At 38.8% G+C, this 23,919-nt stretch overlaps 1 protein-coding gene across 1 annotated transcript in view; it reads right to left on the reverse strand.

Annotated features, from left to right (window-relative positions):
- The window catches only part of LOC132006667 (glutamate receptor 3), a 227,928-nt gene that overhangs the window by 21,301 nt on the left and 182,708 nt on the right, over positions 1–23,919 (reverse strand). The window contains exon 6 of the mRNA XM_059384587.1: positions 3,934–4,095. Coding sequence (XP_059240570.1) covers positions 3,934–4,095 — 162 coding nt within the window. The remainder of the gene's footprint in view (positions 1–3,933; positions 4,096–23,919) is intronic.

A 23,919-nucleotide genomic window follows, 5' to 3' on the forward strand; every position in this document is an offset into this window, starting at 1 on the left:
TAAGTTAGACAGCTTGAAATTAATTTGGAGGGAAACATTAATCATTTCTGTCTGGACCATGTTTCTGGCAAACTAGGACCTCTGGGCAGCAATAAATCAGTTTTTGTTTCTTGGGGGGAGCAAAAAACCAAAGCTAGCTTTCAATTGTAGAAAATTACAATTGTTATTGAGTTTTATATCTGATAACAGTGACAATTCACAGGCAATACTTCATGATGCTGCCTCTTTTAGGCAAGAACACTTAGCTTCTATTCCTTGGATGTACTGACATGCTCTACTAGGGATGAGGCCAGTCATTTGATTATCTGCGACTTGATGGGGTGGATGTCTTTTCATTGAATGAATCAACAAAGTCTAATTAAAATAAGCTTGCCCCTGTTTTCCAGGGGTGACAAATACTAGGAGGATATAGAGTTCTATTGATTTTTTTTTAATGAAGCAAAATGTCCTAGGGGGAGTTTTCTCTCCATAGTATGTCCAAATACAACTAAATATGACCAGGAGTGAATACATTGTCATCTTCATGACCATCAATTTACTTTTCTGACTTTTCTCATGTTACATTTCTTTCAGGAGCAAATCTTCAAATGTGACTGTAACAGGGGGCAAATTTTTTTTCTGTAAAAAAAAAAAAAAAAAAAAAAAGAAAAATCTTTGTCTGTCCATCCTAGCACTACATAAAGTCAAGGTGGTGATGTTCTCTTTTCCAGCAGACTGCATGAATTGTTTGCAATTCCAAGCCATGCCAAAAGATCTATTTAATTTCTACTTTTTCAGCTCCTACTTGCCAATGTGTGAGCATGTAAAAAAGGAAACATTTATAAAATATAGAATAAATTAAGCATCAGCATTATAATCTCTAGGCACTTTTATTTCCTAATCAAAAATATTATCATTTTTTAAAGTGGGCTTTTTTTCTGATTGCTACAGAGTGAGTTTCCATGACTAATACTAAGCTAAAGCAATCTTAAAGTTGTAACCATATATTTAAAGATTCAATTTTCTTAAGCTATTTAAAGGTTTTACTTATAAACACTTCTCAGCAAGTTCTGAAAACTTTATTTTATATATACCATGAGTTATCAATGATTAATCCAGAGCTAAGATTGCTTTTCCTCTCTACAACTTCTGATCAAACATAAACCACTCTATAGTACCCTTTTCATCCTTTTACCCTTGTCCATTTTTTTTGTGCCTAAGACACAGTGCCTGACACTTGGTAGGTACCTTTTAAAAGATTGTAGAAATGAATTTTTCCTTGACTGTACCTATAACCTGCTGAATCTAAGAATGGCAAAGCAGTGGACAGGCATTTTATGTAAATCTAAATCTCTGTAAGCTCACTTAAATGTGGTGGGTGGATATAGTACATTAAAATTTTTGGGGTCATCAGGAAAATGCAAATCAAATCACATGCGCTATCACCTCACACCTGTTACAATGACTAGAATCAAAAGGACAGGAAATAATGAGTGTGGGCAAAAATGTGGAGTAAAGAGAGAACCCTCTTGCACTGCTTATGGAAATGGAAGCTGCTGCAGCTTCTATGGAAAACAGTATGGAGGTGCCTCAAAAAATTAAAAATAGAAATACCATATGATCTGGCAATTCCACTTCTGGTAATTTATTCCAAAAGATACAAAATCACTATTAGAAAAAAGATATCTGCAGTTCCGGGCAGCATTATTTATAATAGCCAAGACATGGTAACAATCTAAGTGTCCACCGACAAAAAAGTGGATAAAGAAAATGTGGTGTATACGTACAGTGGAATATTATTCAGGCACAAAAGGAAGGAAATGCTATTTGTGACAGCATGGATGGACCTGGAGGGCATTATGGTAAGTAAAATTAAGTCAGACAAAGAAAGAAATACTGTGAGCTCACTTAAATGAGGAATCTAAAAAAAAAACCAAAAAACAAAAAACAAAACAAAACAAAACCACACAAAACCCAAAACAAACAACCCTGAACTCCTAGAAATAGAAAACAGGTTGGTGGTTGCTGAAGATAGGGGTTGGGAGGTAGGGGAAGTGGGTGGAGGTGGCCAAAAATACAAACTTCCAGTTACAAGATAAATAAATCCTGGGGTTGTAATGTACATCACAGTGACTATGGCTAAAAATCCTGTATTGTGTTTTGAAAGTTTCTAAGGGTAGATTTTAAAAGTTCTCATCGCAAGAAAAAATTGTAGCTATGGTGGTGATAGATGGTAAATAAAGCTATTGTGGTAGTCATTTTGCAATATATGCAACTATCAAGTCATTCTGCTATATACCTAAAACTAACTTAATGTTGTCAGTCAATTATATCTCAATAAAAATTAAAATAATTATCCTAAAAAAATGGACTGCAAATCCTAACCCTAACATCACAGGGATTGCGACCATACTTGCTGAAATGTATTAGGACACCTGATCTGACCATGGGACAGAATGTTTTAAAATGGGACTGCCCTAGAAAAGCCCAGCATGTATATATAATCACTACAACTACAGAATACCTTTTAACTAGTGAGGAGGCTTAAATGAATGAACCAATTATGTTTAACTCACAGTTTTTCTAGAACATACCAACTGTATAAATTCAGGACCCACTTTTATTATGTTCTCATGTGACTCATTTAGGGTGGGCCTGACTAGGTGTACAGAATGTGTCTATTCTCCGATCTATGTTCCCTTTGTTCTCCCTTATTCTATTCCTGCCAGGGAGGATGTGAGGATGGGTACCTTGAAACCATGGGAAAAGAAATATTCACTCCTTTTCTTTTTTAAGGGAAGGGTCTTGACTCTACTTTGATTCCTTATTTTGATCATCGGGATCCCACATCCATGGCATGTACATATTTTCACTATAAAATGAAGGAAGAATTTAAAGTCTGTTTCATACTTGAATCAAATTGTACTGAAGGAATGGTTACTTAACACATACACTTGAAGGATCCTTTGTGTTACATGAATAACTTTCCCATAATTTATCTGTTTTAATTCCTGATTTTTAAATAATAGGATTTCTAGCCATAGTGGAACACATGTGAAAAATGTGCACTCCAAGCATGACTTTCTACCTTTAATATTCTTATCTTAGTTTCATGAAAATGAGCAATTTAGGTAATCTAATTATTTTTAAAGATACTTTTCCAGGCAAGAAAACATTTCTGTTCAATATATGTATAGGCAACACACACTCTGTATTACAGCCCAATTCACTTGGGTGTACTGAGATTCATGAAACTTATTAACACAAAGCAATCACATAAATAATGTAAGATCTAATTTTCTGTTTCAGACTATCGATCTTCCTTACCTGTTCCCATTGCCCCCACTCTTTGCCCAATTCAGGTTCTTGTAATATTGTAAATTGTTATGAGCATGTTACGAATGAAATTCATTAAAAAATTAGTTAACATTCCCAAACCCTGGTTTTAAAAGAGTTTTAAAAGCAGAGAGAGTCAATTATCATATGGTTTCACTTATTTGTGGAGCATAACAAATAGCATGGAGGACAAGGGGAGATGGAGAGGAGAAGGGAGTTGAGGGAAATTGGAAGGGGAGGTGAACCATGAGAGACTATGGATTCTGAAAAACAATCTGAGGGTTTTGAAGGGTGGGGGGGTGGGAGGTTGGGGAAACCAGGTCGTGGGTATTATAGAGGGCAGGGATTGCATGGAGCACTGGGTGTGGTGCAAAAACAATGAATACTGTTACTCTGAAAAGAAATAAAAAAAAAGAGTTTTAAAAGACCTTCTCAATTGCTTCCTTATTTGCAAGTTTAGTTTTCAAATGCAGCAGTACCTGTGGTCTAGTTTTTAACATCCTTGAAACACTTCTGAGTAAAGACCACTTGATCACAGGATGGCCATAAATATATAAAGGCCATACTGGGATGCTGTGAAAAGCTGGCCTAGGGTTTCTGCATGCCATAGAACATTACCTTTAGTGGTGCATTCTTAGCTTCAGGGAATTCCCTTTCATCTAGCCTCACCCAGCGCTGAATAAACTGTTGAACCATAGGGTTTTCGTTGTTGACAATCTGGAATCCGGTAATGTTGGCTCCCCCATGCATGACTCTTTCTAGCAAGATATCGGTAAACCCCTAGAAAGAGAGTGAAAGAGAATCATTATTGTGGGACATGGTGGGCTCTTACCATATCTGTTGTTTAGAACACTATGAAGGAAATAGAATGTCCTTCTCCAGGATCATTCTTTAACAATCAAGAAAACCCTGAACAGAGTATTATGTCAATTACATCTCAATTACAACAACAACGATGATGACAGATACAAAAAAAAAAAAATGCTGGATATGGACTAATTCTTGTGTCACTATGTCTCCGAAACTATAGGCATGATGGAGAAAATATGCATTCTTCATTTTAGTGCCTGTGTCTTTATTTAGTATAGCAGCTGCAAGGACAAACACAGGTGCCAGCTTCAAACAAATGTTTTGATTTGTTTCATCTACCTGTATTTTTAGTCTTTCTTCACTGAGTACAAATACAATGCTTCATGTAACTGGGAAAGTGCTGAAACATTTGACCCTAACTAGAGGTTTAAAAACTTTTCTTCAGCTTAACATGCCAAGCACAGCAGATTGCTTCAGATTCTAGTGATGAGTACTATCAACATTTGTGACTCGTAGAAATGCCAGAGCAAAATTGACAGCTTGGTTGTATATGATGGCTCAAACCCCAGGTTATGTCTCACCTGTGTTTATAAACAGGTCTCAACATCTACTTCAGATCACCCACCATATTCTTCTCTTGCTCCGGTTACCATCTGGTGTCTCTGTCACCTAAGTCTCCTGAAGGAATCTCTTCAGGTTCACACCAAGCCATGTCCACCTGGCTACAGCCAGCTCCATTGGGCACTGCTCTCTTCTAGAACACTTCTCCCAGGAATTGCTCTATTTCTGCTGGATGCCTGGCTCTTGTTAGTTGCAGTGGATGCATTTAGGTCCTCAATGGGATGAAGCCAACATTTATATTCATAAATGGGGGAGAATTCTTCCTCCCTTCTTTAGACTCTCCTGCCTAACATTTTAATATAACATTTTCAAATACATAAAAAAGTTGAAAGAATTATACAGTGAATACTCATATAATCTCAGCTCAGATTTCACAATTAGTATTCTTCATCCATCAATCCATTTCCTTTTTGGGGTACATTTCAAAATAAGTTCTAGATGTTGGTATACTTCACACCAGAAGACTTCAGCAGGCAGGTCCTTAACTAGATTCAGTGTTTGCATCTTTCTTTTCCTTCCTTTCTTCCTTCTTTCCTTCCTTCCTTCATTCCTTCTTTCCTTCCCTCCTTCCTTCCTTCTTTCCGTCTTTTCTTTCTTTCTTTGAGATAAAACTTACAACCAATGAAATAGACAAATCTTAAATGTAACACCTTATGAATTCTGATAAATGCATGTACCTGTTAGTCCTCTAAAGTTCTCTTCTATTTTTTTGCATTCCAAGTTTTTTTTAAAAAAAGATTTTATTTATTTATTTGTCAGAGAGAGAGAGCACAAGCAGAGGGAGCGTGGGTAGAGGGAGAAGCAGGCTTCCCACTGGGCAAGGTGCCTGATGTGGGGCTCGATCTCAGGACCCTGGGATCATGACCTGAACCAAAGGTAAACACTTCACCAACAGAGCCACCCAGGCATCCCAACATTCCAAGTTTTTATTGAAGTATAGCAATCATAAGAAAAGTACACCGATCTTTAAGTATACAACCTGATGAATTCTCACAAACTGAACACATGAATGTAACCAATATCCAGAAGGGCTCCCTCTGTGTGCCTCTCTAGTCTCCATTCATCTCCCCACTTCTTTTAATTCACCTTTCTTTATATTTTAGTGAAACAGCTTTCACAAGTGGGCCTTGAGTCCATGGGAACTGGACAAAGAGTATCACTTGCTTCAGTGAGCATCATTCTTGCTTTCTGATAATCAGAAAACTGTTTTTAAAATTAACATTAACTTGTTAGGTTGAGTTATGTCCCAAAGTCTTCCTTCATGAAGGAAACTAAGAGTGCTTTCTTCCATTTGCTGCCCTCCCCTCCCCTGCACTACAATCAGCAAGGAGATTGACTTGGTATGAAGTCTAGTAGAGGCTCCAACTGGGGTTTGAGCTTATTACTCAACTCCCTACTCCCAGCCCCTAAGGTATATACAAATAAAGAGCTTAGGACAAAATTTTAACAAACCACTTTAATTCACTCATCATGCCAAACTGTATTTGTCAGTTAACAAGTATTACACAAGAACATTGACCAACTGCCCACCTGCCTGCTGGCAAGAATGAAGAGTGGGCCCTCTGATGCTGTCCTGGGTCTTAAAAGCCTGGGCCAGACAAAAGAAGGTCCTTTCCTCGAAAGAAATGTGTTGAGAATATTTCTGCCATCATCCTGGTTTGTAGGGTCAATGGCCACAGCATGTACTAGGAAGCAGTATCTCTTGCACCCCTCACACTTTGATAAACATCATACTCCCGTTTTCCTAATATCCACAGCATGTTAAATGGAAACAGCATTAACAAAAGTGAGGCAGAGGGAAAGGATCCTGCAACCCTCACATCTGTCTTAAGGCATAACAGCCAACACTTTTGTCTGGTGTCTTACTGCATCGCTCCTTTCCAGAAAGATGTTCCCTCACATTTCTTGGCAGAGATACTAAAGGGAGGGGTCCAGCCAGACCCACTTACTCTCAGGAGGCTTCATTCTGTCATGTGGGCCCCACATATTTCTGCTTGGGTATCTTCCTCACCAATAAACACATTGGAATTTGAAAACATCTTTAATCAGGAACGGATGCTGGATTTTGTCAAATGCCTTTTCTGCATCCATTGAGAGGACCATGTGGTTCTTCTCTTTTCTCTTATTGATTTGTTCTATCACATTGATTGATTTGCGAATGTTGAACCATTCTTGCAACACAGGGATGAATCCCACCTGGTCATGGTGGATAATCTTTTTAATGTGCTGTTGGATCCTGTTGGCTAGGATCTTGTTGAGAATCTTAGCATCCATATTCACCAGTAATATTGGTCTGAAATTCTCCTTTTTGGTGGGGTCTTTGCCTGGTTTGGGGATCAGGGTAATGCTGACTTCATAAAAAGAGTCTGGAAGTTTTCCTTCTGCTTCAATTTTTTTGAAACAGCTTCAGGAGAATAGGTGTTATTTCTTCTTTGAAAGTTTGGTAGAATTCCCAGGGAATCTGTCATGCCCTGGGCTCTTGTTTTTTGGGAGGTTTTTGATCACTGCTTCAATCTCGTTACTAGATATCGGTCTATTCAGGTTGTCAATTTCTTCCTGGTTCAATTTTGGGAGTTTATAGTTTTTTAGGAATGCATTCATTTCATCTAGGTTGCTTAACTTATTGGCATATAACTGTTGATAATAACTTCTGATGATTGTTTCTACTTCCTTGGTGTTAGTTGTGATCTCTCCCTTTTCATTCATAGTTTTATGAATTTGGGCTTTCTCTCTTTTCTTTTGGATTAGTATGGCCAATGGTTTATCGATCTTATTGATTCTTTCAAAAAACCAACTTCTAGTTTCATTGATGCATTCTACTGTATCTCTAGTTTCCATCTCATTGATCTCTGCTCTAATCTTGATTATTTCCCTTATGTGGAGTTGGCTTAATTTATTGTTGATTCTCCAGTTCTTTAAGGTGTAGAGACAGCTCGTGTATTCTGGATTTTTCCATTTTTTTTTTTTTTTGAAGGAGGCTTGGATGGCAATGTATTTCCCTTTTAGGACCGTCTTTGCTGTATCCCATAGGTTTTGGGCCAAAGTGTCTTCATTGTCATTGGTTTCCATCAATTGTTTACGTTCTTCTTTGATCTTCTGGTTGATCCAAGCATTCTTTTTTTTTATTAATTTTTTATTTTTTATAAACATATATTTTTATCCCCAGGGGTACAGGTCTGTGAGTGATCCAAGCATTCTTAAGCAAGGTGGTCTTTAGCTTCCGGGTGTTTGAGTTCCTTCCAAACTCTTCCTTGTGATTGAGCTCCAGTTTCAAAGCATTGTGATCTGAGAATATGCAGGGAATAATCTCAATCTTTTGGTATTGGTTGAGCCCTAATTTGTGACCCAGTAAGTATGTTGTCTATTCTGGAGAAGGTTCCATGTGCACTTGAAAAGAATGAGTATTCTGTTGTTTTAGGGTGGAATGTTCTGTATATATCTAGGAGGTCCATCTGGTCCAATGTGTCATTCAATGCTCTTGTTTCTTTATTGATTTTCTGCTTGGATGATCTGTCTATTACTGAGAGAGGCATGTTATGATCTCCTACTATTAATGTATTCATATCAATATGACTCTTTATCTTCATTAGTAGTTTTCTTATGTAATTGGCTGCTCCCATATTGGGGGCATAGATATTTACAATTGTTAGATAATCCTGGTTGATAGTCCCTTTAAGAATTATGTAGTGTCCTTCTGTATCTCTGACTACAGACTTTAGTTTAAAATCTAATTTATCTGATATGAGAATCTCTACCCCGGCCTTCTTTTGAGGCCCATTGGCATGAAAGATACTTATCCATCCTTTCACTTTCAGTCTGGGTTTGAAATGGGTCTCTTGTAGACAACATATGGATGGGTCCTGTCGTATTATCCAATCTGCAACCCTGTGTCATTTTATGGGCGCATTTAGGCCATTCACATTGAGAGTGAATAGTGATAGATACGTTTTTATTGACATCGTGTTACTTTTGAAGTCTTTTTTTCTATAGATTGTTTCCATATATTTCTGTTCAATGAAATTCTTAGAATTTTTCCTCTTTTATAAAACTCCCCTTAATATTTCCTGCAGTGTTGGTTTAGTGGTCGCATACTCTTTTAAACCTTGCCAGTCTTGGAAACTTTTTATCTCTCCCTCCATTTTGAATGTCAGTCTTTCTGGATAAAGTATTCTTGGCTGCATGCTTCCATTCCTGATTAAAACACTTCAAAGTACAGGGATAGAGGGAACATTCCTGAACTTCATAAAATCTATCTATGAAAACCCCACAGCAAATATCATCCTCAATGGGAAAAAGCTCACAGCCTTCCTGTTGAGATCAGGAACATGACAAGCGTGCCCACTCTCACCACTCTTGTTCAACATAGTTTGAAGTCCTAGCAACAGCAATCAGACAACAAAGAGAAATAAAAGGTATCCAAATTGGTAATGAAGAAGTCAAACTCTCTCTCTTTGCAGATAACATGATTCTTTATATGGAAAACCCAAAAGACTCCACCCCCAAACTACTAGAACAGCAATTCAGTAACGTGGCAGGATACAAAGTCAATGTGCAGAAATCAGTGGCTTTATTATACACTAATAATGAAAATGCAGAAAGGGAAATTAGAGAATCGATTCCATTTACTATAGCACCAAGAACCATAAGATACCTGGGAACAAACCTAACCAAAGAGGTAAAGGATCTGTACTCGAGGAACTACAGAACACTCATAAAAGAAATTGAAGATGACACAAAAAGATGGAAGACCATTCCATGCTCTTGGATCGGAAGAATAAACATTGTTAAAATGTCTATACTACCTAGAGCAATCTATATTTTTAATGCTATTCCGATCAAAATTCCACCGGTATTCTTCAAAGAGCTGGAGCAAATAATCCTAAAATTTGTATGGAATCAGAAGAGACCCTGAATCACTAAGGAAATGTTGAAAAACAAAAATAAAATGGGGGGCATCACGTTACCTGATTTCAAGCTTTACTACAAAGCTGTGATCACCAAGACAGCATGGTACTGGCATAAAAACATAGACCAGTGGAACAGAGTAGAGAGCCCAGATATGGACCCCCAACTCTATGGTCAAACAATCTTCAGCAAAGCAGGAAAAAATATCCAGTGGAAAAAAAGATAGTCTCTTCAATAAATGGTGCTGGGAAAATTGGACAGTTATATGTAGAAGAATGAAACTCGACCATTCTCTTATACCATACACAAAGATAAACTCGAAATGGATAAAAGACCTCAACATGAGACAGGAATCCATCAGAATCCTAGAGGAGAACATAGGCAGTAACCTCTTCTATACCAGCCACAGCAACTTCTTTCAAGATATGTCCCCAAAGGCAAAGGAAACAAAAGCGAAAATGAACTTTTGGGACGTCATCAAAATCAAAAGCTTCTGCACAGCAAAGGAAACAGTCAACAAAACAAAGAGGCAACCCACGGAATGGGATAAGATATTTGCAAATGACAGTACAGACAAAAGGCAGATATCCAGGATCTATAAACGTCTCAAACTCAACACACATAAAACAGATAATCATGTCAAAAAATGGGCAGAAGATATGAACAGACACTTCTCCAATGAAGACATACAAATGGTTGTCAGACACATGAAAAAATGTTCATCACCACTAGCCATCAGGGAGATTCAAATTAAAACCACATTGAGATACCACCTTATACCAGTTAGGATGGCCAAAATTGCAAGACAGGAAACAATGTGTGTTGGAAAGGATGTGGAGAAAGGGGAACCCTCTTCCACTGTTGGTGGGAATGCAAGTTGGTGCAGCCACTTTGGAGAACAGTGTGGAGATTCCTTAAGAAATTAAAAATAGAACTTCCCTATGACCCTGAAATTGCACTACTGGGTATTTACCCCAAAGATACAGATGTAGTGAAAGGAAGGGCCATCTGTACCCCAATGTTTATAGCAGCAATGGCCACAGTCGCCAAACTGTGGAAAGAACCAAGATGCCCTTCAACGGACGAATGGATAAGGAAGATGTGGTCCATATACACTCTGGAGTATTATGCCTCCATCAGAAAGGATGAATACCCAACTTATGTAACAACATGGATGGGACTGGAAGAGATTATGCTGAGTGAGATAAGTCAAGCAGAGAGAGTCAATTATCATATGGTTTCACTTATTTGTGGAGCATAACAAATAACACGGAGGACATAGGGAGATGGAGAGGAGAAGGGAGTTGAGGGAAATTGGAAGGGGAGATGAGCCATGATAGACTATGGACTCTGAAAAACAATCTGAGGGTTTGGAAGGGGTGGGGGGTGGGAGGTTGGGGGAATCAGGTGGTGGGTATTATGGAGGGCACGTATTGCATGGAGCACTGGGTGTGGTGCATAAACAATAAATTCTGTTGCACTGAAAAGAAATTAAATAAAAAAATTTTTTAAAGTGCACATTACTAAAAAAAAAAAAGAAAGAAAGAAAACATCTTTAGGGGCATACTCTGCACTCATCTTTCTAACACAGAGCAACCATACCACTGAGGACTTAGAAGTTTCTCAGTCAATCCATGTATTATGGCATATATGCCTGAGAATGAGTTCTGGCACACCTCGGACTGGAATCATTCTAGTTGTCCTCATGGGAAGAACTGCATCCACAGCAACACAGATCAGGCCAGGAGAAGGTCACCTCACACTGTTCTGGCTGGCAAGATCTATACAACCCTAGCTCCTACTGATTGCCCTGAGGATTTATCCTTCTGCGTGGGCAGAAAGCAGTAACACAGTCCCATGGACAAAATGGAGAGAGAAGTGTGATAGATAAAGAATGGAGGTAACAGGCATTTAGGGAGATGAGATGTTTTTGCTTAAGTGCAAGGGCTGGCTGGCTACTGGTCTCCCTTTGTTGCATTTGTGTATATTTTGCTTATTTGTAATCTCTTGGATTCTGTGGCGGAATGTCATTCTGGTGTCCAGTATTTACATGCAGCAACCCATGTCCTTGAGGTTGAGACATTCAAGGCTAGATTCTCCCTCAACACTTTGAAAAGACATGAATACAGCTGAGCTGGCCAACAAATCTCAAGGAATTAGAAGGAGAAAAGGGAAAGGAAGTGAATGGTAGAGGGAAAGTGGTTCTGGTTGACAGGCACAAGTTGGTTGACTCTTCTTCATCCTATATCTGAAACTCTTTTGAAAAAAGAATTCTCTTTTTGTATCAAATATTACTCAATTACGTGGTTCCAGTGGCCACTGACAGTCCCCAAGATTATAAAAATTGAAATTTTTAGATACTTCTTTTTGAAATGGTAACATACCCACCTCAAGTTTGAATCTAAATGCAAAATACCTCTATACTTTCTGTGAAAGGACAAATGTGGAAGAAATGACCACTAAACAGATGAAATGGGTAAAGAGATGACATAGAATAGTGAAGAACAATGGGGAAAAGGAGGAAATTAGGAGAAAGTAGAAGAAACTGTCTGACTCTTAGCTGCCCTTCATTTCTGTTTGTTTTTAAAACACATTCTGTTTTCTTTCACATATTTCCACTTTAATTGTGGATAAGCAGAGTCCATGATGCTTTGAAAATTGAGGACTGAGTCTCCCTAAAGCCTCAGCAAAGACACTAAATTCAGTTGGCCTGACTGCTAAACCTTCAACAGACAAGTGATGCTATGAACAAATGGGGGAAAAGAGACAAATGGTAGGTATGGTGGCATCAGGGGAGAGATTCCGGTTCTCTTTCTCTACCTGTCTTAACTTTAAATCATTATTCGTGCTCAAAACCTTTTGCTAGATTACCTTTTTTGAGCTTCTCATCCACAGCCCTTGAGTTTGGAAAGCTGAGGACAAATGTCCTAAACTCTCTGTTAAGTCAGTAACTGAACAGATCTGACCACTATAGATCCAGGAAGTAACAGCAGAAAGGAGCAAGGGGATAGTGAAAGCCTGGGGGATGGTAGAGATTGGTGGTTTCTGGTCTGACTTTTCTTGTAACGTTTGGGTGATTTTTACTTGAAGTCTGCCACCCGAAGTCTGCACTTTGGGGAATTTTGATCCCCTGTCATCCCTAAACCTTACAAAAATGTTCCCCCTCCCCATTATATTGTGATCTTCAAGTGGGACTTGTCATTCTGTCTTTTTTTGTTGTTCTTGTTTTTTGAGAACTGAAGTCTCTGGCCTCCCTGAAGCCTTTGTAAAATTACCCACACAGATTTCATCACCTAAAAGCCACTAGGTAAAAGTGGAAAAGGGAAAGGGCAGAGGTAAGATGTTGAGACAGATCTTTAGGAGAGAGCTACTTTCCTCCTAGTACCTCATGTCCTTCCTTCCCATGATCACCAACATTAGGGAATGGCTACCCCAAATCTGCTATGTGGGAAATTTAGAATCCTCATGTACTTAAAAGTTCTGGAAAAATGTGATGACTCAAAATAGATGAAAAACTTAAATGTGAGAGAGGAATCCATCAAAATCCTAGAGGAAAACATAGGTAGCAACCTCTTTGACTTCAGCTGCAGCAACTTCTTGCTAGACACATCTCCAGAGGCAAGGGAAACAAAAGCAAAAATGAACTACTGGGACTTCATCAGGATAAAAAACAAAACAACAACAACAAAAAACTTCTTCCCAGCAAAGGAAACAATCAACAAAACTAAAAGACAACCTATGGAATGGAAGAAAATATTCACAAATGATATATGAGATAAAAGGCTAGTATTCAAAATCTATAAAGAACATAGCAGACTTGGGGTACCTGTGTGGCTCAGTCGTTAAGTATCTGCCTTCTGCTCAGGTCATGATCCCAGGATCCTGGGATCAAGCCTCGCATCAGGCTCCCGGCTTGGCTGGAAGCCTGCTTCTCCTTCTCCCACTCCCCTTGCTTGTATTCTTGCTGCCCCTATGTCTCTCTGTCAAATAAATACATAAAATAAAAAAAAAATAACAGATTCTATACCCTCAAGTCAAAAAATCCAGTCAAGAAATGGGCAGAAGACATGAATAGACTTTTATAACAGACACATGAAAAATGTTCAACATCACTCGACATCAGGGAAATACAAATCAAAACCACAATGAGATAGCACCTCACACTGATTAGAATGGCTAAAATCAACATCTCAGGAAACAACAGGTGTTGGTGAGGATGCAGAAAAAGGGGAACCCTCTTTCACTGTTGGTGGGAATGCAAACTGTTGCAGCCACTCCGGAAAACAGTATGGAGGTTCCTCAAAATGTTAAAAATAGAGCTACCCTAAGACTCAGAAACTGCACTACAAGGATTTATCCAAAAGATACAAACATAGTGACTTGAAGGGTATATGCACCCCAATGTTTATAGCAGCCATGTCCACAATAACCAAATTCTGGAAAGATCCCAAATGTCCATTGACAGATGAATGGATAAAGAAGATGTGATGTTTATATGCACAATAAAATATTACTCAGCCATTGAAAAGAACGAAATCTTGCCATTCACAATGATGTGAATAGAACTAGAGGGTATTATGCTAAGAAAAATAAGTCAGTCAGAAAAAGACAAACACCATATGATTTCACTCATAAGTGGAATTTAAAAAATTTGTTTATTTATTTAGTTTTGTTAAGAAACAAAACAGATAAACATAGGGGAATTGAAGGAAAAATAAAATAAAAACAGGGAGGCAAACCATAAAAGACTCTTAACTCTAGAAAACAAACTGAGGGTTGCTGGATGGGTGGTGGGTGGGGAATGGGGTAACTGGGTGATGGGCATTAAGGAGGGCACTTGATGTAATGAGTACTGAGTGTTATATGCAACTAATGAAACACTAAATTCTACCCTTAAAACTAATAATACACTATATGTTAACTAAATTGAATTTAAATAACAAATTAAAAAAGAAGGAAAAAAGAAAAAATTTCTAAGGAAATATGGCTTAAAAAAAAAAAAAAAACCTAATGAAGCAGAGTTAGGCTTTCAACACCCAAACCCAAGAAGTAAAAGAAAGAGACGAGGTTGCTAGGGGTGGGAAGTAGTGGAGGAAGGTATCCTACCTATCTGCCTGCCAGCTGTCAAATTATTTTCCACAGCCAGCTACCTCAGACTCCACCCCTGAAGCTGGTCAGTTTTTTTTTTTTTTTTTTTTTTAGGATTAAAGGACTTTCTAATTCTTACAACCTAGTCTGACCTGTCGGTTTGACTGTTGCTAGTGTACAACAAGTACGTTTTCAGAGATGAACCATTTTTATCATGTAATAAACATTCCAGTGCCAAGGTCTGCACCCCAGAACCCACAGAGAGTCCGGGCGGGTGGGCTGCCTCCTATGTGACCTTTCCCAGAAAGTTCCATTCTCACTCCTCCTTGACAGAAACATACATGGGGTGGGACACAGTTCTCTTAGCCAGGCTGAGAGAACTTTCAGGCTCTGAACTCTCTCATGATCCCTCCTCTGTCACATATACTCAAGTATTCTCACTCAGGCTTCTCTCTAGCCCACAGGCCTAATCTCTCCTTATACTCCATCTCTCGCTCGGTCCCCTGAAAATGTCTCTGAGTAGTAGTACAGTGACCAGACTGTAATACCTGTAAATAGATATGTATTTTTAGGAAACTCTTATTAGAGAATTCTTGTCTTTAGAAAAAGTGTAAGTTTGATTACTAGTTTAAATATGTGATAAATGAATTCACAAGGTTCTGCATTTTAACTCAGGCTCTTGGCTCAAAACTAAATTGACGTTTGGCTTAAAGTTCTTGAAGTCTTTTTAGTTTGTTTTGACTTTTGTTTCAGGTTTTAAGTACCTGACCTGAATACTTTTCTTAATAGCAACTGCTCAAAAAAGGATAGAAAACCCATAAACTTTTATTTAATACATGTATTTTAGCATATCTGACTCCAAAATAAATTTGTGTCATGAATTGTATTTTCTCACTGAGCTTCATCTGTTATTAAAATTATGCATTTTAAAGTAACATATTTTTATAAAACATAAAATGTGTTCCAGTGGATTTCTTTGATATTTTGTGTGGGACAAGATGGCTCATTTTGCTTAAGCAGGATGCTGTTTTATAGCACCTGTTCTGTGCCTTTGCTGAATAATAATAGTTCATTTTTTGCTTAAAAACTGGTTTCACCTTCTGGCATCTCCCATTCAAACAAAGATATTAGAATTTCTTCTTTGTTTTCTCTTTACCTTTTTTTCCATTTTTAATTTTGAGTGTGGAGATAGACAGTCATGATTTCTCATCTAGCTGGCCTCTGAGAACCTAATTTTCAAGAGAATGACCTCAGTCAATGAATTTGTTACATTTTGAGGTTTTAGAGTCTATAAAACAAATTAATTCTTGTTTTCTTTTGGAATTTTTATATTTTTTTGCAATTTATGGGTACTTTTATTTTATTTTTTTTTCAGTGTTCCAAAATTCACTCTTTATGCACCAACACCCAGTGCTCCATGCAATATGGGTCTTCCATAATACCCACCACCAGGCTCACCCAATCCCCCACCACCTTCCCCTCGAAAACCCTCAGTTTGTTTCTTTTTGAATTTTTAATTTGAGTTCACTTTGAATATGACATCAATGAGTCTCTAGTTAGATCCTATCTCATGCTCCAGCACCCTTCCCCTAACTGCCTACTGATTAAATTAACTTCCATATTCCATAAGCATCTTAAAAAGAATGGGCCCCAAAGGAAAGTTATTATATTCCCTCAAAATCTCTTCCTCTTCCTGTATCTATTCTTTTAATTAATGTACTTTGGGCCTACTGGGTCAGTGGGTGTGAGTCCCATGCGCCTGTATTTTTATAATTTCATCAAGTGAATTTAAAACCCAAGTGGGGGGGCACCTGGGTGGCTCAGTGGATTAAGCCGCTGCCTTCGGCTCAGGTCATGATCTCAGGATCCTGGGATCGAGTCCCGCATCGGGCTCTCTGCTCAGCAGGGAGCCTGCTTCCCTCTCTCTCTCTCTCTCTGGCTGCCTCTCTGTCTACTTGTGATTTCTCTCTGTCAAATAAATAAATCTTTAAAAAAAAAAAAAACAACTTTACAGGTTCCTTCTTAAAAAAAAAAAAAAAAACCCAAGTGGGTTTGAGCACCACTAGCCTAGATTGTTGTCTTAGCTTTGTAGTTGGTGCTCTAAAATCTAGTTCTTTACCTCTCCAGCTCATTCTTCACATAATAAATTTACCTTCCTGGAGCACCTGGGTGGCTCAGTCAGTTGAGCACCTAAATCTTGATTTTGGCTCAGGTCAGGATCTCAGGGGCCTGGGATCACGCCCCAAGTCAGTCTCTGTGCTCAGTGGGGAGTCTGCTTGAGGTTCTCTCTCTCCTTTATCCTCTGTTCCTCCCCCAACTCACATTTTCTTTTGTTCTCTTTCAAATAAATAAATCTTTTAAATAAATAAATAATTTAATTAATTTACCCTCCTAAAATACCAGGTAGAGCACAATATTCCTCAAATCATTGCAAGGATTCCCTGCTTTGTACAGATGTATTAATACCCAAATATCTTGACTTGGCCTTCAAGAATTTCTACTATATGTTATTTTCTGTTCCCCTGGCCCACCTGTATCACTTCCTTAAACAGACCTCATCCTCTAGCCATATCATGCCATTTTGAACAGTGCTACCTTTGTCTGTTTTGTTTTGTTTGTCTAGAAAGGACCCCTGCTTCATCACTAACAGCTCTGGCTATCTCTACTGAAATTTCATTCTTCAAGAAAAATTTCCATTGGTTAAATAATGACTAAGGAAGATCAATATCAAATTGGTCTCTACAACCTCTACCGGGTACTAAAAGGGCCCATTTGTACTCTCTCTCTCTCTCTCTATCTTTTTTTGGGCCAATTATTATGTAGGCTCTTGCACATTGTTGACTGCTTATGGGCTTTTGTCCTCCTCACTACTACATGCCTTCCCATGCCTTCCATGAAATAAATATATGTGTATTGTCACAGCATCTTTGCTAAGTGACTCCAAGTTTCCCAATTTCTGCTGTACTAGGTGGAATTTCTGTTGGGCCCATTTTACTATTTTGTAGGGATTTCATTAACTAGATGTGATGATGAGGTGCTCAATGACTTTTGCTTAGATTGGACTTAACAAGTTCTAGTGCTGCTTGCATCTCACCAGTTCTGTTTGGTTAAAATTGTTGTTTGACTAATTGCCAGGATGGTATCTTTTCCTTTGGTTGAACCAAAACAGTGCGCAGAGGGAGAGATGAAAAGAGATGAGAGAAGGCAGAGGAAGACGGGAGGCAATTCTAGTACTCATAGATAGGATGAGTTGAAACTCCACTTTCTTAATTTTAATGTTTTAGGTATCTGTACAGTTGACTATTTGCCTCTGTGTAACAATGGCAATATTTGTTGAAAATATGGATATACTCTCCAGTAGTTATTCCCTTGAGAGGGAACCCACTCATTTGGATTTGTAAGTTCTGCTATATTGTATCACTTCTCGATTATAATATATGTTTCATCCAGTGCACTGTTGCCCACATCTGGATGCAATTTTATAAAACCAACCATGACATCTGTGCCTAAGCAGTTCACATGGGATTTGCAAGTTACACTTGAATGATTCTCCAGGGCCATCTTTTATACAGATACTAGTTACACAATTGGCATCCAAACACAGATTGTCCCAATTTGAGAATAACCAGACAAGTCAGTCTTGCAAAGATTCAAATGACTTTAGGATTATCCTGTCTCCCTTGATTTATACATACTGTAATTCAATTTCTTTCTGGTAGTGTGGACAATGGAGAGTTGTAAATAAATATATTCAAAGCTTACTTTTAGAGCACTTATTTTAAAGATATTGTGTGGAGATTTTTTTCATATAATACTATTTTTAGGGTACATTTTGTACTGAAAGGAAAACAGAGACAAGTTAAGTTGGGTGACTTTCATTGAGTTGATGGCAGATTATGGGTGAGAAATGGGAAAGGTGGCTTGCCTATAGTGAAGATAGAAGCAGTAGAAAGAGGGTTGGGAAGTTGCCAAGGACAAGTATCTATCTCATAATTTGGATGGAGTCTGGCTCTATCTTTAGTGTCATTTGAATTGTTCATGTGGATGATGCTTCGATAGGGAAATACATAGTAATTGTGGTGACTCAAGTTATCAGGTTGCTCATGAGAGACACAAGTCTTTTTCTAGAAGCAGGTCCATCCTCCTGAGAGGGTGTAGTGTGTGGAGTTGAAGATTACACCATATAAATTAGCCCTTAATTATAGGTTGCTTGTATTGTTCACTCATTGTTCTCTTCTCTGATCCAATCAACATACTTTGTAATCTTTTAAGGGTGATCCATTGGTAAAATGGTGAGTCATATCAAACTTGCCCTGACTTCATGGCACTTCAGTCCACTGGGAATTATCTGTATGAACATAAGTTGATATAAGCTCTATTAGCAGGAAAAATAGCCACCAATCTCTTCTATTAATGGTTGTATGGAGGGATAATTTAAATACCATAAAATCCATCCATTTGACACTGATTTTTTTAAATTAAAAATCAGATCATGCATCCCCACCCCAATTTGAAATTCTTCAGTGGCATTCTGTCTCTGTTGAAAACAGCTAAAACTTCTTTAACCAGTCTTACTAAAGCCTCACCTAATCTGGAATTCACTCTGCTCCAGCCAAAATTGCCTTCTAACAGTTCAGAGACTCTTTTCTGCCTCAGGACCTCGGTACATGCTGTTCCTTATGCATGACATGAACTTTCCCTGATTCTTTATATAATTGGATCCTTCTCATCATTTGGATCATTATTTCAAAGTCACCTTTTCTTAAAGATCTTGTCTGGGCATGCTATGCAGTATTTTGATTTTCCATACTCGGCCTTCTCTTCATTCTCTGTCCTAGATCTCTTCTGTCTCCATGCTAATTATTATAAGCTCTGCAAGTTTTATCTGTCCATTATGACTATAAGGTTCTTAAGGACACCACCCTCTGTCTTCCTTGTAGGGAAGTGAATAAGGTATTGGGCAGACAAGTGATATAGAGGAAAAATAACTTACTATAAAGACCTTTAAAGAAGTATTGCCCAAAGTGTATGTGGACTGGTGCTGGTCTGCTATTTTTTAGTAGTCAGAAATGAAATAAGGAAAGAAATAGAAAGCAAGCCTTTATAAACCTTATAGAAATTTGACAAGGTAGTATTATGGCTGTTAAATGTAATACTAAAATTTTTGGCTTATGTTTTTATATATCTTGTTTTGCTTGTTTCAGGTTTTTAGTAATTTATTTATGTTGCTTTGTGAAGACTTGGAGGAAAAAACTGGCCCTTCTTCACAGATAGTTTGAGAAGCACTGTTTTAGGACATGATCTGAGAGCCTAGGGAATAAAACAGAATTCTTTCAATTTATCTTGCCAGAACATTGGGTAGAAAGTGATCTTTCCTTGTTGAGAGAGAGAAAGAGATTAGAAGAAGAAGAAGAAGAAGAAGAAGAAGAAGAAGAAGAAGAAGAAGAAGAAGAAGAAGAAGAAGAAGGAAGAAGGAAGGAAGAAGAAGGAAGAGGGGAGGAGGAAGAGGAGGGGGAGGAGGAGGAGGAGGAGGAGGAGGAGGAGGAGGAGGAGTGGAGGAGGAAAGGATGAAGGGATGATTGACTACAATGGGGGCATTTTTGGACAGTGAGAATGGGAGTCTCAAAGTTGGCAACTTTAAGGTGACAAGTGCCTGTGGATTTCTAAATGCCAGATGGGAAGTTGGACTTCAGCCCACTCCACAACTCCACATTCTCTTGGTGCTCTGCTGTAACCTATCTCTATTTGGAGAAGAAAGGGAATCCTCGGCCACCAGAGAAGTTGTGTACCCAGGGGAGGGGACTGGGATCCTGGCATTTGGGAGAAGTACGAATTTCCCCCTTCAGTCCTACTTCTTTTGCCTGTAAAACCACGCTCCAGCTCAGTGAGTTCTGTGTTTACATGCCAGCTTCTGAGGTGACATTGTTTACAACACGTGGTTTGTATATTTATAATTTCATTTTTTGAGTGTTTGAGGTTTCTTTAGAGAAGGAGAGAGTGGGAGAGAGAGAGAGTGAGCAAACAAGGGAGCAGCAGGAGAGAGAATCTTAAGCAGACTCCACGTCCTCCATGGAGCCCGATGTGGGGCTTGTTCTCACATCCCTGAGATCATGACCTGAGCTGAAATCAAGAGTTGGATGCTTAACTGACTGAGACACCCAGGCACTCTGAGCATTTGAATTTTCTGTTTAGAACATAAAAATGGAAGAACAAAGGGAGATAGTATTAAACAAAACAAAAAGACATGGAGGGGAAGAGAGTAGAGGGGAACAGTTGTTATTGGCAAGCAAAACACATGACCCAATCTCACTTGAAGTTGTTTTTTTTCTAAATAAAGTGGGCCCCTCTTTGTTTCAGGTATATTCCAAGATCTGGTAGGCTGCAGAGTTCACTTCTTCAAGCTTAGATTACTCCTGCCTCTTTTGGGTTCTGTGCTATGAACGGTGTTTTGTTTTAGTAAAAATTTGAATTAATTAGATACAAGCTAGTTATATTAGATATTATACTAAATTAGATATAAGCTAGTGCCCCCCTCCTTTATTTCCTGGCATGATAATACTATGAATGAGGCAGATAGGGAGGGAAGAAAAGAGGAAGCAAGAGCAAGAGGGGAAATGAGAGAGCAGGAGAGAGGTGAGAGAGAGACAGAGAGAGAGAGAGAGAGGGAGGGGGGAGAGGGAATGTATAGAAAAGAAAAGAGTGATGGACAGATATAATTAGTGCTTGTTAAGATGCATTTCATATTGGCTCTTGGACAGGTTTCAAACACTGATTCACAAGGCTCTCCTTGTTTTTTAAGACTTTTTCTCTCTGATCACGTTTACTCTCATAAATGTATAGTTTATACATAATGAAATATATATGTTTCATTCAATGTATTTTTGTCTTTGCAGATGTTCTTATGTGACCTTTTTGGGGCTGGCCTTTTTTTTAAGATTTTATTTATTTATTTGGCAGAGACAGATCACAAGTAGGCAGAGTGTCAGGAAGAGAGAGAAGGGGAAGCAGGCTCCCCGCTGAGCAGAGAGCCCGATGTGAGGCTCCATCCCAGGACCCTGAGATCATGACCTGAGCTGAAGGCAGAGGCTCAACCCACTGTGGGGCTGGCCTTTTGTCTCGCTAAGATGCTTAAGTGGGTCAAAGGGGAAGGACAAGATTCTCTGTCAAGAGTCTGCTCAACCTGCATTGGAGGCCTAGCTTGACAATGTATTAGCTCTGAGACTTTGGACAGTCATGTGTTTTCTCTGAGCCCATTTTCCTGATCTCTAAAAAGCTTAGGAAGGTGACTAGGTAAGAAGTCTCTCCTCATGGGAGTTCTGAATAATTTTAGTAAGAAATACAAAGAAAATAGCTGACAGCAGAGAAGAGTCTAAGAAATGTTAGCTCCCCTAACACAATGTCCTCCTTTACTGTCTGTTTATGTGGCCCTCTAGCACTGGCAGCTGACCTGACCTAACTTCCACTTGTAGGGTCAACAAAAATCACCCACTCTGGGATTGGTCTTGACCTAGGCAGGGAAATTGTTGGGTCTTCTAAGATAGTGGTTAACTGGTATAGCACTGAATGAGTCCAGTATGGCTCATGTTCTCCCCTGGACACCTCAAATGCTTGTTTTTTTTTTTTTCTCTTGGTCCTATTTTCAGGGCTGGGTGCTGAACATCTGTAGTTGGACCATCTTAACCCAGATCTAATTCATTTTGTGTTGACCCCAGGGTGGTTTTGATTGATCCTTCAGATCCTCAGCTATGTTTAGAACTTAGATAAGGGTACTCATACTCTTCTTGGCTTCTGCCTACCTGAAATGATTTTAAGCCTGCCTTATGACTTTATATCCCTAAGGACAACAGTCTTCTGGTTTTGTACCCCCATTTATATCCTCAGCTTCTACCTAACTGCTATGCCTATATTCTCACTCCTGGTCTTCTCTGGTCTAAACTGACCTTCCATGAGGGAAGAAATGTAGAGCTGGAAGTGACCTTGGAGTGTTTCCCAAGTTTTAGTCATTAATATGCTACCTTTATAGTTTTCTGCCATATAGGTGGATCATCTGAGCCATAATTTACCTAATATTTTTCTTTACATGGTCTAAATTTTTTAACCTAAATATCTATTTTACCCTCATTCTAAAGAATGGTATCTGTAAAATCAAAGAATTGAGAGGATAGTTACCTCAGCAATACTCATTTAATATAAATTCCAAACTAATAAGTTTAAGAAATTTTGCTGTGTACTCCCTAAAATCATCTTGTGTACAAGTAGTATACTTGGGGAAATAATAATTTGGTGTAACTCCCCATTTTATGGATTAAGAAACCTGTTTCTTAGCTCCGGGTCTAGTGCTTATTTTCATCATTCGTAGGGTTGTTATTCTAGGGTTGTGCACACAATGACTGAGCTATCATTACTGACATATATAAAAACATTAAATCACAATACACAACATGCCTGGGGATGCAATGTAAAGGATCCTGATCCAGGACCTTGCCTTGAAAGACAGAGAGGTTGTCTGACTGACAGAGTGTATACATGCTGGTTACCTCTGGTACCAGAGTGGCAAAACACTACTACCTTAGAGTCCTGGAAGAGAACACAACAATTATGCAACCACTCTGAAAAAAATGACTCCACCAACTGATACAGAATTTGTTGGAGACTTGTACGCTCTCTCATCATTGGGATGTTCACCTCTGGCCTGTGTCTTCCCCAGACCACATCTCTGGTCTGTACTTCTGATGGAATCTTTTGTTTCTTCCAGAGATTTCAGTAAGGTAGAACTTTCTGCAGCTTGTTGTCCACTGTGAAATGTACAACCTGACCTGTGAGAGTCCTGTGTTGAAGCATCCAAGGGCTCTCTGAGTCTTCTCATGTTTGGATTGCTACCAGAGAATGTCTATGTTAAAGCACATAGAAGTATTTGCCAGATAGAGCTCCTTGGCAAGGGGTGCACATGGTACTCTGGTGCAGGTGATTCCAAAAAGCTTAGGGAAGTGCCATGACTGTCTTTGACTTTGCATTTGTAGAAGAAGGTTGGCGGGGGGGGGGGGGGGGTCTGTGCTATTGCTTATACCAAGACTCAGATTAGACTTTGTTCCCTTGCGTATCTATCCTCAGCTGTCATCCGGCTGGCTCATTTTGACAATTTTAAATATCTATGCCCCCAACGTGGGAGCAGCCAACTAT

This window comes from Mustela nigripes, chromosome X (genome assembly GCF_022355385.1).
Source record: "Mustela nigripes isolate SB6536 chromosome X, MUSNIG.SB6536, whole genome shotgun sequence".
NCBI lineage: Eukaryota > Metazoa > Chordata > Mammalia > Carnivora > Mustelidae > Mustela > Mustela nigripes.